This window comes from Ochotona princeps, chromosome 2 (genome assembly GCF_030435755.1).
Source record: "Ochotona princeps isolate mOchPri1 chromosome 2, mOchPri1.hap1, whole genome shotgun sequence".
NCBI lineage: Eukaryota > Metazoa > Chordata > Mammalia > Lagomorpha > Ochotonidae > Ochotona > Ochotona princeps.
Window position 1 is genome coordinate 112,171,495 of NC_080833.1, and position 16,606 is coordinate 112,188,100.

At 41.9% G+C, this 16,606-nt stretch overlaps 1 protein-coding gene across 1 annotated transcript; it reads right to left on the reverse strand.

Annotated features, from left to right (window-relative positions):
• Window positions 1-12,133: 12,133 nt before the first annotated feature.
• LOC101532150 (T-cell surface glycoprotein CD1b-2) lies at window positions 12,134-15,364 on the reverse strand. The gene is made up of 6 exons (XM_058660486.1): window positions 15,219-15,364; window positions 14,710-14,979; window positions 13,803-14,081; window positions 13,338-13,613; window positions 12,927-13,017; window positions 12,134-12,219 (listed from the first exon to the last, which is right to left on the reverse strand). The coding sequence occupies exons 1-6, from the start codon at window positions 15,292-15,294 to the stop codon at window positions 12,162-12,164; spliced, it is 1,050 nt and encodes a 349-aa protein (XP_058516469.1). The 5' UTR covers window positions 15,295-15,364; the 3' UTR covers window positions 12,134-12,161.
• Window positions 15,365-16,606: the final 1,242 nt, after the last annotated feature.

Here is a 16,606-nt window from a genome sequence, read left to right on the forward strand (position 1 = left end):
TTAGAGTGTAGGCAAGGAGCAAAGTGGGGAAAAGGGTGATAGACTACAAAATAAGTCTGATCAGATCAAATGAGACCAATGAAACAAGGATAGAGTAATTAGCCCAGTAATACTCACAGATCCCAAAGACTTCTAGAACACAGTACACACAAAAATTAGGAAATAATTAGCTCTATGTAACAAAGAATAAATTGGAATAATGAGCTGCACTTTGGGTAGTATTTCAGACATAATACAGGTTATATAATACCACATTGAAAAATCACACAGAGTCAAAATGACAATAATATAAAAATTCTCATTAAAAACTTAAACTTTTATTATCTAATCGTTATTAGATACAGTGAGGAGTTTATATGTTTAACCATTAGGTGGCAGGATATTAAAGGAATTTCATCATGTCTTTTTTTTTAAATTTTGAATTGTTGCTTATAAGATTGTTGCTTATAAGATTCCAAGCATATTAGACATAGACCAGAGTGACTATTGCCTTCAGACTATAGTATTATGCTGAAGAGCACAGGTGTATGTCTGATATAGGGCATGTCTGGAAGCATGGTCTGTGAGTTTACCCAGGTGCAAGATTCTTATGCTCTCTTTCCACATCTCCCTCTGCTGGGATAGAATTTTGTTTCCTACCACGTACACGTGGGGAGCTGCTCCCAGATTTGCCGGAACCTCGATGGCTACCCCTTTTCTGGGTGAGTCCCGGGGGTCTGTGTAGCGAGTCTGGGCCTTCCCTACTGCTCGCCATGTGGCTTGAGCTGGGGGGAGGAGCCAGGAAGGGTGGGACTGGGGCCCAAGGACTTGAACCTCCGGCAGGCAGCTACCCCACTGCCTGCCGGGGGGCCTTGGGATGGCCACGCCTCAAGCCTGGGAACACACAGTAGCTACCACGTACACGTGGGGAGCTGCTCCAGGGCGGCCAGTGCGCCATTTGGCGCCAGGCTCCGCCTGCTGGCCGCCCGGCCAGAGTTTTTGATTTTTAGTTCATTGACCTGCTTCCTGGGAGGCTCCCTCCTGAACCCACAGTGCTGGGGGCGTGAAGCACTGTGCTTGCTAGTAACCTGATCTCTGAACACCTCAAAGTCTCTTTGGGGACCCCTTCAATCAAAATGGAGGAAATAGAATGCTGGCAATTAGGGAATCCCAAATGAACTTGAGGCTTGCACCTAATGGTCCTCAGAGCAACCACGGGCAGGTGCGTGATTCACAGCTAGGAACAGGCCCGAACTGGGAGGTAAGGGGACACCACAACTGGGATGAGGCTCCCACCAAGGAGTGTATGTGCTGGAATGGGGGCTGTGTTCTATCTAGGAAACAGTTGTAGTCACCCGAGGCACTAGTGTGGGCTGGGATTGGATGCACCAGGCCGGTTCAGATCCCAATACCATCTGGTGTCTTGGAGAACCAGGGTTGATGTGGGACTGACTAGGCTGGGTCTCATTCCTCTTCTGAACCATGTGTGAGCTGTATGTGGGTATGAACGAGCCATGGCCGGGCTGAAACATCCAACAACAGGAACCAGAATGGGGTGAAAGCCAGCCAGGAAAAACCACTGTTCCTGCTAGGACAGGAGGTGAACTGAGTAGGGCTGGCTCAAGAACCCCCTGGCAAGCGCAAAATCTGGCATTGGGAGGGGTTCTGATGGAGGAGCCTGGGCAACTCCTCTGGCAGGACACAGTCCCTGCAGGTAAGCGCAAGAAGCATGATAGGAAACAGCCCAGAATAGGCCATGGAAAGTTTCCCACTGGCATGCATTCAGCATGGGTCAGGAGCAGATCAGGTTGAATCAGTTCATGTCAACCACTGGCAAATCTGATCGCCAGACCAGAGTGTGGGATGGGCCGGGTTTGGTTGCGACAAAACCAGTACACATTATGGAATGCCAGGGCGTGGTTGCCTGTACTGGATGTGAATGCAGCACCCATCCAGCACACGTGAAATCCAGGAAGGAAGGGGCAGAGCTGGCGGGGGGATTAAGGGGCTGGTCCCCTCGCCGGTCAGCTACTCCCTCTGGAGAGTGTTGGCTGGGATAGAGACAGACTAGACTAAGCAAGGCTATAACACCTGTGCGCTGCATGTGGACTAGATCAGGGCCGCAGCATCAGCTGGCAGAAGCTGGCACTGGGGACTAATTCTGTCGAGTCAAATCACAGGACCACCTAAAGAGTGCATAAACCGAGACAGAGAGACCTGGGAGGGAAAAGTGGGTTCCCCCTTCCTGAATCACTATTCCCGTAGGAGGGCATGAAAACTAGGACAGGGGCTGGGATGGCTAGATAGAGAGGCACTCAACAACATCTGTGAGGGCTGGATGGTTGAGTTGATTAGATAGAACTAAGCTTTAATACCCATTGACGGGTACCAGACGGGTCTTCTGCTACACATACTGGCAAACCAGGGTGGGGGGGCGGGCTTGGCGGGGGTTAATGTGGGTCGCCCCGACTAGGCTGCAGCTCCCACTGGTTGATGTAAGGGCCGAACCAGACTGGACTGCAACACCCATTGGTTCCAGTGCAACTCGGGACTGAAAACAGAACCAACCCAGCAGTTGCAACCACCAGCTGATCGGGGTGATGGACTGTGCCGGGCCCTGTGCTTGCTAGAACATACAAAAAACTAATCTGGGAATACCTCAAAGTATCTTTGGAGATCTCCCCAATCGAACTGCTGGACTCAGAACTCTAACCAAGAAAAGACAGAAGACAGAACAAGTCAATCATTCATCTCAGCTATATGTTGGCAGCGAAATATGGGGCAAACGGAGACTTTATGATGGACCATATCAATCAGTGGACGACCTCATCGAGTGAAACTGGCAGCGATTCATAACTAGAGAACTATTAACACCACTTGGGCACATATCTCGGAGCATGCCCCACATCCGGGACTTGGGGTGGGCGGGAAACCGGGTGGGGCTTCTCCCTCAATGTCCCCCTTTACCTCAGATGCAGGATGGAAACAATATGGACATAATGGCATTGCCCACTTTCCTATCCCCCTGAACCTTTTTTTTCCTTTTTTCTTTTTCTTTTTCCTTTAACTGTAATTAACTATGTAAAGATTGTCAACAACAATACAATAATAAAAAATAAATAAATAAAAAAAATAAATTTTTTGCCCTCCTTTAAAAAAAAAAAAAAAAAAAGAATTTTGTTTCCTGCCAGTAGCTTGGGGAAGAAGTGACGGAAAATCCCTAGTGTGGGTTCTAAAAACACGTACTTTGTTTACCATACCGTGCTGTATTTCATGCTTTCTTTTTAGTGGTTTCATTTCCTTATCCCATTGCTTGCTCATATATGTCGCAGGGGTTTATTACTTGGATTTAAGGAGACATCACAGCCGTATGCTTTGGTATATTTGAGAAAAGTCACTGACACACTTTGACGTAGTGTTACAATTGGACAGTGATTGTGATGTGCATTTCTTATGTACGTGTGACTTCTGGACTGAAGAACAGATACAACAGAAAAGGTGGAGAGTCAGGCAAACACTCAATTCACTGTGACAACTGCAATTTCATCCATGGTGCTTGGGGAACAGATGTGTTATTTAACTAAACCAAGATAGCTGAAACCAAGATAGCTGTAAGATTGTACAAAACAAAGACTAAATGTATCTTCCATGGACTATCAATTTGAAAAATTCAATCTTGCATTTGCTTCTTCTGAGAGACACAGTGACATTACCAGCTTGGAATCATGTTTTATTGTTAACTTCCTGGACTGGCTTTTTTTTCATAATTTATTTATTTTTATTGGAAAGACAGGTGTACACAGAGAAGGAGAAACAGAAAGATCTTCTGTCTGCTGGTTCGTTCTCCAAGTTGCTATAACAACCAGAGCTGAAATGATCCAAAGCCAGGAGCTTCTTCTAGGTGTCCCATACAGGTGCAGGGTCTCAAGTTTTGGGCCATCCTCTACTGTTTTCCTACGCCACAAGTAGGGAGCTGCATGGGAAGTGGGGCTGCTGGGAGTAGAACTGGCACCTGTATGGGATCCTGGCATGTGCAAGGCGAGGACTTTAGCTGCTAGGCTACTGCACTGGGCCCTGGACTGCTGCTTTAATTCCAAACTTGTATAAGGGCAAGCATTACTCCCAATATGTACATAGACATATCTGGAATCTACGGTGAGTAGATCTTTTGCCATATCCTTTCCCAGGTGGATGTGTTTTTTTCTTAGACACATTTCATTGAAGTTATGGCAGATTTCTGCTTCAGTTCTCCTGGTGGTCTTCTGATTATCTCAGAAGCCACTGAATCCTGCAGTTCAGGGCATTTGGGGATTTGCTATCAGCAATGTTCTGATAACTGTGAATTTCACCTACACATGATAATTTTTTAAATTATGCCATGTATAGTTTATATATGTAGTTTCGGTATTTTTTCCTGTCTTAAAATTCTTTGTTTCGCAACAAAAATATCTTGCTTGTTGCTTATACATTTACCTGCTAAACCATGAGGATCAAGCAAGATGGCACAGTGTCAGATTTTCAAACTTAGCACTGGTGAGAAGTGCGTGGAGTAACACAAGCAGAGTTTGAGTGGGATTGAAAATCATGGAGAGAAGAGATCCAGGAGATTTAGAGAATAAGTGCAGAACAACATGAGGACACAGAGAAGATCTGAGGACAGGGAAGGAGAGAAAAATGGAAGTGATTAGGTAAACAGAAATGAACAGGCACCCAGATCCATTAAGGTGTGTACTAGGGTCCTGTGTTGTGGCATTGCAGGTAGAGCCCCTGACTTTGTCTCTAGCATCCCATTGTGCACTGGTTTGTGTCTTCCTGCTTCTCTGCTTAAGGATAATGGTGTGGAAAAGCAGCATACTATTTTGCAAGTCCTTGAGCCCCTTCAGCCATTTGGGAGACTTAGAAGGAGCTCGTCTCTGTTTCTCCCTCTGTCTCTGTAACTCTGACTTCCATATAAGTACATAATTTTGGAAAAATAACGTTCTAGTTGAAATGGAGTGATGTAATGTCCAGTTCTTCTACTCTGATCATTTTCATAGGGTGATTCATGTTTTTAGTAATCAGGCCGTCCAGAAGTCACCCTGACATCTGAAGCTGATCAGGCGAAGATGTCAAGACATAGGCTAAAGATAGATTTACCACCCACAGCATTCTTCATCGAACTGGAAAAAATGATACACAGATTCATCTGGAAACACAAAAAACCACGAATAGCCAGAACCACTCTGAAGAACAGGAACTTAACAGGGGGAATCACAGTACCGGATCTATGGACATACTATAGGGCAGTGGTCATCAAAACAGCCTGGTACTGGCACAAAGATAGAGAGGAAGATCAGTGGAACAGAATAGAAACAACAGATGGAAACCCACATAGATACAGTCAATTAATCTTTGACAAAAAGATAGACAACAACCCAGGCAAATGGAAAGGTCTGTTCAATAAATGCTGTTGGGACAACTGGTTGATAGCCTGCAGAAACAAAAAGATAGACCACATCTCTCACCATACACCAAGATTGAATCTAAATGGATAAAAGACCTAAACCTACATCCAGAAACCTTCAAACTTTTGGAAGAAAATGTTGGAAACACACCGCAACACTTAGGGGTAGGCCCTGACTTCCTAAAAAAGACTCCAAAAGCAGTAGAAATCAAGACCAAAATAAACAATTGGGACCTCAACAAACTAAGAAGCTTCTGTACAGCTAGAGAAACAATCAACAAAGTAAAAAAACAACCTAGAGAATGGGAGAAGATCTTTGCACACTACATAGGAGATAGAGGGCTGATCTCCAGAATATACAAAGATCTCCAGAGAAACCAAAACACCAGAATAAACTGCTCAAGAAATGGGCATGGGAAATGGGCAAACATTTCACAAAAGAACAAACCCAAATGGCAAACAAGCATATGAAAAAATGCTCAAGTTCCCTGGCAATAAGGGAAATCCAAATGAAGACAATAATGAGGTACCACTTAACTCCAGTAAGGATGGTACACATACATAATACCACCAACACTTGCTGGCGAGGATGTGGGGAAAAGGGAAGCCTTCTCCACTGCTGGTGGGACTGCAGACTTGTACAGCCTCTATGGAAATCAGTTTGGCGAGTACTCAAACAACTGAAAATCAACATGCCATATGATCCAGCAATAGCACTCCTAGGGATATATCCAAAAGATCTCCTACACAAGAAACCAACATGCACGCCTATGTTCATAGCAGCACAATCTACAATCGCAAAAACCTGGAAGCAGCCAAAATGCCCATCAATAGAAGACTGGATAAGAAAGCTATAGTTCATCTACTCTATGGAATACTACTCAGCTCTTAAAAAAAACAAAATGCAGTTCTTTGTGGTCAAATGGGCCCGGCTGGAATCCATCATGCTAAGAGAAATGAACCAATCCCAAAAGGTTAAATACCACATGTTCGCCTTAATCTGAGATGAAAAGATGACAACTTGGAAGATAGTACCTGTATATTGTAATATTAGTGCAATCTCTAACAACCTGTATCCAATGCAATAAGATAACGCGATATAATCTATAAACCAACAATTAATGTCAGAATACTTAAGAACTACATCGTAAAACTGTAAAACCTACTATACCCTCAATATGCTATGTTAACCTGTAATGGGGAGGGAGTGCAGGGAAATCTTTCAGGACCATAAAAAGAGTGAGAAAAAAGTACAATATAGCCTATCAAGATCAAATCTGGTAATTCATAGACAACAGACTCAAAGCGGCACTAAACAACAATAAAACTACTATACCAATGCATGAGGGGGGAATCGGGTGCGATCCTGACAACCTCTTAACAGGAGGTCATGTGCGTGGAACAGGGGGGCACTCCAGAGTGGAGCAGGTGGTAGGGAGGAAGCTTGGATCCCAACCATGAAGACTCCCAGACCTTCACCACAAACTATTAATACGAGCAACAAGGATTACATCCCAACTGCCAAGGAGGCCACAGGGAATTGGATGCCCTCGGAGGCCGAGTACTCTGAGGTCACCCACCCCCAACCGGAGCTTCCACAGGGGATGGAAGAAGTCCAAACACTACCGCGCAGAAACCAACGTCATCGGAAAGACAACCAGAAGCCCTGAGCGGTCCGCAGACACAGAAGAACAATAAATGTCCTTCGGGACCAGGGAGGGGAGCTTTCTCTGGTCCGACCCTGGCTCCACCTCTGGACCCCCGCCCTCCCTCGCAATGACCATCGGGATTGCTTCGAAAACACCTCACAGCAAACAATCATACAAACTAAAAAAAACCTAAAATAAATAGACAAACAACAGAAAGTAGAGCTTGAAATCTGACAGGAAAGAGCTGGCGTGAATTGGCTCATGCCTCACTGGGTGGGACACAAAGATTAGTCACTCCTCACCATGGTGTTGAGGATTTTCCTGCACACCGCCCCCCCCCCCCTGAAAAAATGTTCTGCACCTTAAATGTTGACAAATATCTTGTTAGAGTTACAAGCCAGTCTAGATTATCCTAAAATCTGCCAAGATCAGCAAAATTATACTTCAACACAACAAATGGCTAAATACTAAAATGAAATAGACACGAGACAGCTGAATGGTACCTTATAGCCATTTTAAGGTATATAACAGCCGGTCCTGTATATGAACTAAAATTGAAATGTCAATGAGCTAATCATAGGTTGTGGTTAGGACTTGGTAGTTTTTTTTTTTTTTACATACTGGTTACTCAAAACCATGTCAATTCCAAAATATTGCAAATTGCTGTTGATGTTATATTGGGACTCTTAATTGACTGTGATGATGTTCTACCAGCTCTAACTTTGGACCAGAAATGGTCTCCCCAAGAAACTGTTCAACCCATCTGGACAATAAGTAGCTGGACTCTGTGCTTGGTATATGTTTGCAAGGAAAGAATCTTGATTGAATTTGAACTGTAATACTGCATCAAGGTGGAGGAATCCACCAGGAGGGAGGGGAGGGAGAGGGTTGGGGGGATTCCCAGAGCCTATGAAATTGTCACATAATGCAAAATAATTAAGCAGAGAGAATAATTTAAGGCAGAGTTTACGATTATAGAGAAACAGGAGCTTTTGCCTGTGGGGTGCAGGATAGGGGTCATGTTTCTCCAGAATTCAGGTTTCTATGTCTTTGGATGATCAGATGAGTGTTCCCACGGTAGACAGTAAAGTTATGACTCACTTTTCTGGTTCCCAGAGAGAGAAGTTTTTCAAGGCATCATGCTTTATACGGTATATACATGCAATAAAAGGACATTTACAAAAGGAAGTGTGAACTATAGAAAAGATCTAGAGTGCATATGTGTATAGACATTAACTAGTTGGGGTTACTGTCAAAAAAACTGACCAGATTTCTCTATTAATCTTGTTAAAATTTGAGAGGAGAAATATTGATCTTTCCCCACCAATTTGAATTAGATTATAATATCTTAATTAAAGATGGACTTTTATGGTCTCCCCATGCCTATATGCTTTAAAAAAAAATAGGACCTGGCTCAGTGCCAGTTCATAACCCTACTGCTCCACTTTCCTTCCAGTCCCTACTTATGGGAAAGCACTTGAGGATGGCACAAAGCCTTGGGACCCTTCACCCACATGGGCGCCCCAAAAGAAGTTCCTGGCTCCTGGCTTTGGAACAGCTCAACTTCAGCTCTTGTGGCCAATGGAGGAGTGAACCAGAAGACTGAAGATCTTTCCAATAAAAATAAATAAATCTTTAAAAATGGCTTTAAAAAGTAGAACCAATGCTTCTATTTAGAATATGTGAGATTTTTGTTGAGATAATTTATTTTTTCTAGTTACATTTATTTTTCACATTTTTAATTTTTTGAACTTCTCTATTTTTTCTGATACAGGTGCTTAGGCTCATGGATTCCCTCTCCCACCTCCACTATTTAAAGGCTGCACCTCCTAACATTATCTTACACAGCTGCACACTGCACAGAAGTTAGGTAGAAAACCATAGTGCTTCTCCAGGATTTTTGAATTATGGAAACCCCACAGGTTAGTCAGCCAAAATGTATCTCAATAGAATGATGTTCAAGACATATTTGCATCTAAATCTGCACTTTGAAATTTTAATCACCAAAACACCTTGCATTTCATGGCTTACTTATCTGTTTTCTCACATAATTTCAATCATCCATTTAGGAGAAATTGCATCGTTACCACCGTAGATGCATGTTCCTGGTCAGATAGCTGGTATCAATTGTGTAGACTAATTTTTTGCTTTTCTTTCTTTCTTTCTCTTTCTTTCTTTCTTTCTCTTTCTTTCTTTCTTTCTTTCTTTCTCTTTCTTTGTTTTTTTCTTTCTTTCTTTCTTTCTTTCTTTCTTTCTTTCTTTCTTTCTTTCTTCTTCCTTCCTTTTTCCCCTCCCTCTCTCTTTCCTTCTTTCCTTCATTCTTTTCTTTTTCTTTATCTTTTATGAAATGGTTCCATAAGCTGTGGGATTTCCCTCCCCCTGTTCTCAAATCCCCTTCTCCCATTGATTATGAAAAGGCAGGCAAGCGATGAGTGATAAAAGTAATGGCAAAAATTAAAAAAGAGGATATTCAAGGTTGAACAATGAACAACACTTGTTGCATAAAACTAAGCAAATTTAAATGCTAAAATTTGTACTTGGAATAAAATATAGCATCCCTAAATACATGTTGAAACCACTTAGTTAACCAGTAATATTTACAAAAAATAAATTTAAAAATGCCTTAAACAAAAGGAACTTTTATTAGAAATGAAAGAAGAAATATACATTTCAAGATGGTTTATGCAAGATGTAATGTTTGTGCACAATTGTTCATGCACATTTTCAAGTCAAGACCCTAAAGTTATAAAGCAAAATTATTTTTTAAAAGAGCAATATTAAATGTATGCTACATATGAATCTTTAGACTTGCACTTGAATGATCTATACATTGAATCACTATTCATAAAACTAGAGCAATATAATTAATAAATAATACCTAAGTTAATACTTTTAAGATTAAAATATTTCTTAAGAAAAAGGAGACAGACAATTGCAAACTAGACCTCCACCTGCTGTGCTGGCATCTCATTTGGGCTCCCTTTCCCTGCTAATGACTTGGGAAAGCAGCAGAAGTTCCTGGCTGCCAGCCTGGACCAGCCCAACTGTAGATTTCACAGACATTTGAGAAGTGAATCAGTAGATGGAGATCTCTCTTTCTCTGAATTTCAGGTTAAATAAATAAAATTTTTAAAAATATGCAAAAATGTATGTTCGTTTCAAGTGAACATGGAACACTTAACAACACATGTTCCTCCTAAAGCAGCATAAACAGATTCTAAATCTAAAATCATGCAAACTTGTTTTTTTACATTTTGGCATGTAGCTAACAATCAATGAATAAAATGTAATGACCAATTAGTTCAATATGCAGGACGCCAGAAATGAAGAGTTTTATATTACTAATGCATCAATAAATGAAATACTGGCAGAATAATACAGCACTTAAAATCACTGATATGCAGATTAAACCATTCTTCCAAAGAAGGTCTGTATTTAAAGAGATTACTCTAACAATCTAAAAATTAAAGATACATAGGAACTTCAGAGTGTGTGCAATCTGGATTTAAAGTCTCATTTCTCTTTTTTCAGTTAACCATTTTCCTTTGTTTTTAACGTACATTTCCTTGTCTTAGCTATAGGCTCTCTAAACAACAAAGAATTAAATGTTTGGGTTTCTTGCCTTTATTTGTAAATAATCAACACTTCTCACTTTAAGTCAGGAATGTAACATATTTACATTGTAAAACTGATGTTCCTAACTTTTGCCCCTTGTCATTCTTTCTGCTCCCTTTTTGAAATTATTTTCATATTTGACTGCAGACACAGACAGAAAGAACTCTGATTCTGTAAAATGATTCTGAAATCCATGTACAGTTTCTTAATATTTATCTTGCAGGATCTTTTTTCATAAGATCTCTCTTATGAAAGCAAATGAAACGGACAAAGGAGAAACAACATGAAGAGAAAAATAAAGCAGATAATCAATAAAGCCAAGATTTGTGTCTTTCACAAAATTACAATATTGATAATTTGGAAAGATGGGAGAAAAAGCACAAGAAACAGGGGAAGAATCAATTACCGACACAGAGAAAGGGCATTACAAGGAGCCCACTAAGCACTAATGTCATACAGATACTGTAAACAAGCTTTAGGTAATAAGCAAAGAAATTTGAGGAACTCACTCAAATACATGGAAAATGTGCCTTAAACAAAAAACAGTTAAAACAAGCAGTCAAGCAATAGACTTATTTTTTGGACTGGTCATGAGATTAAGATAATTTCTAGCATTAACCCCTCAGTTGTGAATGTTTGCCACTCTTGATGGGGAATATACACATTTATACGCAAAGCAAAGCAAAAAACTCCTTTAACCACACATTAGGAATAAGGACAAAACAAATAGTTTCTACTTCACATATTGCAAAGTTTAAATACACAGATATAAACTCTGAACAAACTACCATCTGCTTATATATATGTATGTACATATAAATTTTCATATATATATTTATACACACAAAATAAACAAGAAAGATAAGTAACAGAGTCACATCTCTATCATTTCCTTTTTTTTTAAGATTTATTTATTTTATAACAAAGTCAGGTATACAGAGAGGAGGAGAGACAGAGAGGAAGATCTTCCGTCCGATGATTCACTCCCCAGGTGAACCGCAACGGCCGGTGCGCGCCAATCTGAAGCCGGGAACCAGGAACCTCTTCCGGGTCTCCCACGCGGGTGCAGGGTCCCAAAACATTGGGCCATCCTCGACTGCTTTTCCAGGCCATAAACAGGGAGCTGGATAGGAAGTGGAGATGTCGGGATTAGAACTGGCGTCCATATGGGATCCCGGGGGGTGTTCAAGGTGAGGACTTTAGCCACTACGCCATCCCCCTGGGCCCTACTTTACCATTTTCAACCCAGTATGTGATACATCAAGAGAGTACAAGCTATAAAATCTTTAGTTATCTCAAAAAGCACAGAAGAAGTATTAAATGTTGATATAATGAATGCTATTATTGATAGCAGCTAATAATTCAAAAGTTTAATTACTTTTATACTGGTGCAGAGAATATGATATTTACAATCTCAAAAATATGATTTCACCTAAAATATTGAAAAAAATACTTATTTCTGGGCTTCTCACAATTTATTGCAAATAAGGAAGATGATGTAAAAAAACAGTTCCTATGATATCCTGATAGGACCTGCCAAAAACATAAGACAGTTTCTATTTATATATATATATTTAGAGAGAGAGAGAGACAGAGAGAGGGAGTCAGAAATTTGAGGGAAATAAGTTTGTGTGTCTGTGGTTTTTACACACCCATACGTATATGTATTCAATAGGCAAATGTTGAAGAACTGGAATGAGCATTAACATATGAATGGAAAAACAAAACAAAATGTGGTACAAAGATAGACTGGAATGAACATAAAAGAGCCTTAAGAGGGATACAAAGGCTGACATGTGCTCCAGCACAAGGCTTGAAGCCATTATACTAAAAAGATGAGTTAGTCACAACAAACAGATACTATATGATTTCCCTTGCAGGATGGGCCTAGAGTGAGGCGTTAAACTCAAAGAGATAGAAATTCTAATGGTTCTTGCCCAGTTCAGGGAGGGGAGGTTAATGGAGGGGAGTGATTAAAGAGTTTCAGTTTTGTGAGAGGAAAGGGGATCTGAGGCATGTAATGGTAAATGTCTCACAAAAATATGAATTTAGTAACACACCTGATCTGAACATTAACAACAGGAAAAATGATAAACGCCACGCGTGCATGTTACCACAGAGGAGACAGGGAGTCGGGAAGACAAGGAGGAGGTGCAAAGTCTTCTTACAAACCATCAACTATGTGGAGAGATGGAAACCACCGAGCAGGGGTCAGAGGGAGACTAAATAGAGATACTCACCAGCGCCTCCAATACCATAGGGCCAGGAACAGCAAAATGGCTAAACAGAGCATAATTGCCAAAAATACCAAGCCAATGGAGACAGAACGTCCTGGTAATTGAAAGAGAACACAGTGATGTCATTGCAAATTCCACAGAGCCCAATCCCTGGATTTCACTGGCTCAATCATGACATCATCACACAGAAAATGCTACAAATGTATGATCATCTCTTGTTCCCTGTTTCCTATTTCCAACTTTCTCTCTCAACTCTCTCTGTCTCTTTCTCAGTTTCTGTGTGTTCAAGGCTCTGCCCGTCTCTCCTTATTCATTCTTATCCTCTGGTCAACACTAACCCTTCCCAGTGCTCCTGTGTTTGTGTGTGAAGACTCTCGATTACATTTCCACACCCAGGCCCTGGTTCCTTCTCACCCCAGAAGAGGATGATGTCTCGCTTTCCTAGGCTGCTGTGCTTCACCCGACAAGACAGGCCTGTTGCTTCCTCAGCAGGAACATCCAGGGTCACTCGCAGATACCACGTCCCATCAGCAAAAGGAAGGATTTCATGTTGCTGATCCACCTTCTCCTCCTCACCCCGCATCCACATCACCTGCACAGGCTTTGGGTAGAACCCAGACACGTGGCAGATCAGCAGAAGACGGCCAGGCCCAGGACTGGGGCCACTGGACAACCAGGCCTTGGGTTTCACTGGGGCAAGGAAGAGCAAGAATGATGTCATCTTGTGATCCTATTGCAAAGCATAGGGTCCCAGGAATCCACAGGTTGGACAGCATCATCATGTATTCCTTTGAACAGCAAAGGGAATCCTCTGTCTTTGACTATCTCCCTTTTGAAAGTTACAGGTGGTGGTAGGAAGTGAAAAGTGATGGGACTTACGTTGTCTCTGCAAGTCAGCCATCCCTGCTCTAAGGACACCACGGAGAAATCGGGGGCATTTTTCATAGAGTAGTATCTCGACAATTTCAGAGATTCCTTTGTATTTGGAAACTTGTGCACATACTATCGCCGCGCTGATACCAGCTTTTGGATCAGGCAAACATGAATAATTCTTGAAGGTCAGGAAATTCTTTCCTTGGAAAGCTGCACTTAAGAAGCTTTCAATGAAACCTCCAGCATGTAACTCACAACCTCCTATGATTTGTATCTCAAACGGATCTGGGGAAAAAGGAAACACTTAGTCACTCAACAGTAAACATCAAATACAGGCAGGCGTGAGAGCATGAGTTTGCATGTTTTTTGTTGTTGTTTTATTTTTTTGAGTTGCTTTAGAGTTTAGGAACCAGTCAAAAGTCACTAACACCACTGAAAACAATCTCTCTGCGGGGAAGTGTTTGTGTTATGCATGCAGAGGGATTGCAATGAAACTGTTGGGACAATAAAAGGAGAGAAAGGATGCAAGGAACTTCATGGTGGAGAGAGAAACACACTATTTCAGAGTTGAATCTTTTGGAGGAGTGCAGGCAGAAAATTGAGGAGCTGGGTTAGAGGAAGGAGCCACAGGTTAGGTCACTCAGACCTAAGAGAAGAGAAATAAGGGTGTTTGATGTTCAAGTTACCGAGAGACAAATTTGAAGGGACGCCTAGAACTCCCAAAGATTGAAGAGTTTTCAAGAATAGGAATCTTTCAGAAGGTGTGAAGATGCTGTGAGAACTCATTATAAGTAAGAGTGTGTAGGATGTTGAGTACAGCACAAAGGAGGGCAGGAGGATGCCAGGGAGTGGCAGCCTGAGTCAGAAAGTGAAAGTAGCCATGCAGAGTATATCAAGCAGAGGTTGAACTCACAGTGCATCTGGAATTCAAGGAGGTGGTCACGCAGTTCCCTTCGGAATCCAGAGAAGTATATTCGGAAGAGCCCATCCAGTTCATCAATCTCATATTTCCTGAAGTTACCCTTAGCCCAGGATGTCAGGAATATAGTAGAGTAGTTATTATGTTTCTTCCACCTATGAATCTGCAAGTCTTCCATCCAGCCTGAGCCTTCAGTTTCTGTCCAGGAGCTGTTTATAAAGGATGAGATCTGGATGACATGGTAAGATGTCGGTCCCTGGAGGGCTGTAAAGAGAGGAAGAATTATAAGGTGAAAAGAAGCAAGCAGGAGGAAGTGAAAGAGAATGAAAATTGAAGAGAATCAGACACAGAACCCACAGCCTACAGATTCCACAAGCCTGAGACTCTGGGATACTCCAGAGCTGTAGAGAGGACTAGAGGGAATAGCACCTGGTGTGAGTGCAGCACTGGCTTTATGCAGACCCTCCTGGGCACCAGTGCTGGCAGCTGCCAGTTGTTCTTACCGTCCTTATTGTCACCACCTGGGAGGAGATCTGCCAGGACTAGGAGTGGCAGCAGCAGCAGCATTTCACTGTGCATGTAACTCCTCACTCAGAACCGGTGTCTGATCTCTAGGTTAATCAAACCTCTTCTTGGCCCTGTGCAGTGACTCAGGTCTCTCCTGGCTGACAAGTATCTTCATCATCCAAATCACATATTGAAGGCAGAAAAGAACAAGTGCCCTCCCCACCCAGAGCCTCCTACCTCTCATTTCCTCTCCAACTCTGACTTGGAAATTTTCTGTCACCACTGCCCCTTGAGTGACAGTCCTCAACTTCCTCAGACCACGGAGGAAAAACACACATGTAATTAGGAAAGATCATTCAGTTCACCTGCTTGACATCCTGTCCTACATCTTAAAATAGGAAATTACAGACTCTCCCAGCTTCCAATCTCTTCAACCTAGAAGGATCCTCCAAGTCTATCTGACCAACTCACTCCCCTGTCCTCACTTCTCTGGCGTAGTATTCTTACCCATGGCCAGTGTCTTCAGTATCTCCTCGTTCTAAAGCTGCCTTTTTTGTCTTGTGTCCATAACATCACATTTAAATCTGATTGTGTGTGTTAATATTCACATATATGAAGGCACAGCATGTAAAGTACTACCTGACTACAGTAACACACCTAGGTTTCACTGTCAACTATGAATAATATTGCAGTTTAGAATCCAAACAAAAGTTTTAGCAAACGTAGTGATCTTGGAGGATAAAAATGATCCTGAAGCCTTTCCTATCACTGTCCAGGCATGATCTGTGGGGCAATATTCTGCCAACAATTCCTTTTCCAATCAGGTGTTCACAGATACTCTTTAAAATGTCACCTGCTACACCAATTTGCATACTTTTCATACTTTTCAACACTACGTTTCGAATATACTTAGCCAAAACACTGTGCTCTTACAAGTATCTTAGTATAAGTCAGAGTTTTCTTCCAATTCAGAGCAAATGTCTATATAAATTGACATAGATCTAGATTTCATCATGCTGAAATGTATTGGTAAACCATTTTATATAGGAAGTGAGTTCAATAGCAAATTCTGTTATATTGACAAGAAGATACACAATGAGTAAAGTAGCATTTGTATTCCTGGAAATGTATGACTCAACATTAGTAATGAGAGCCTCAGGGTCCTGCACGGAGACATTTCAGGTCAAGATTCTGTGGTGCTGCCAGCATCCTATCTGGGCACCAATTCATGTCTCGGTGTCTTAACTCTCAATCCAGCTGCCTGATAATGTGCTTGAGAGAGAGCAGCAGATGGTGACCCGGTGGCTGGCTCCTGCACTCAACGTGGGAGACCACGGGAAAGCTGCTGGTCTCAGACTGGTCCATCTCCACCTTTTGTGATGAT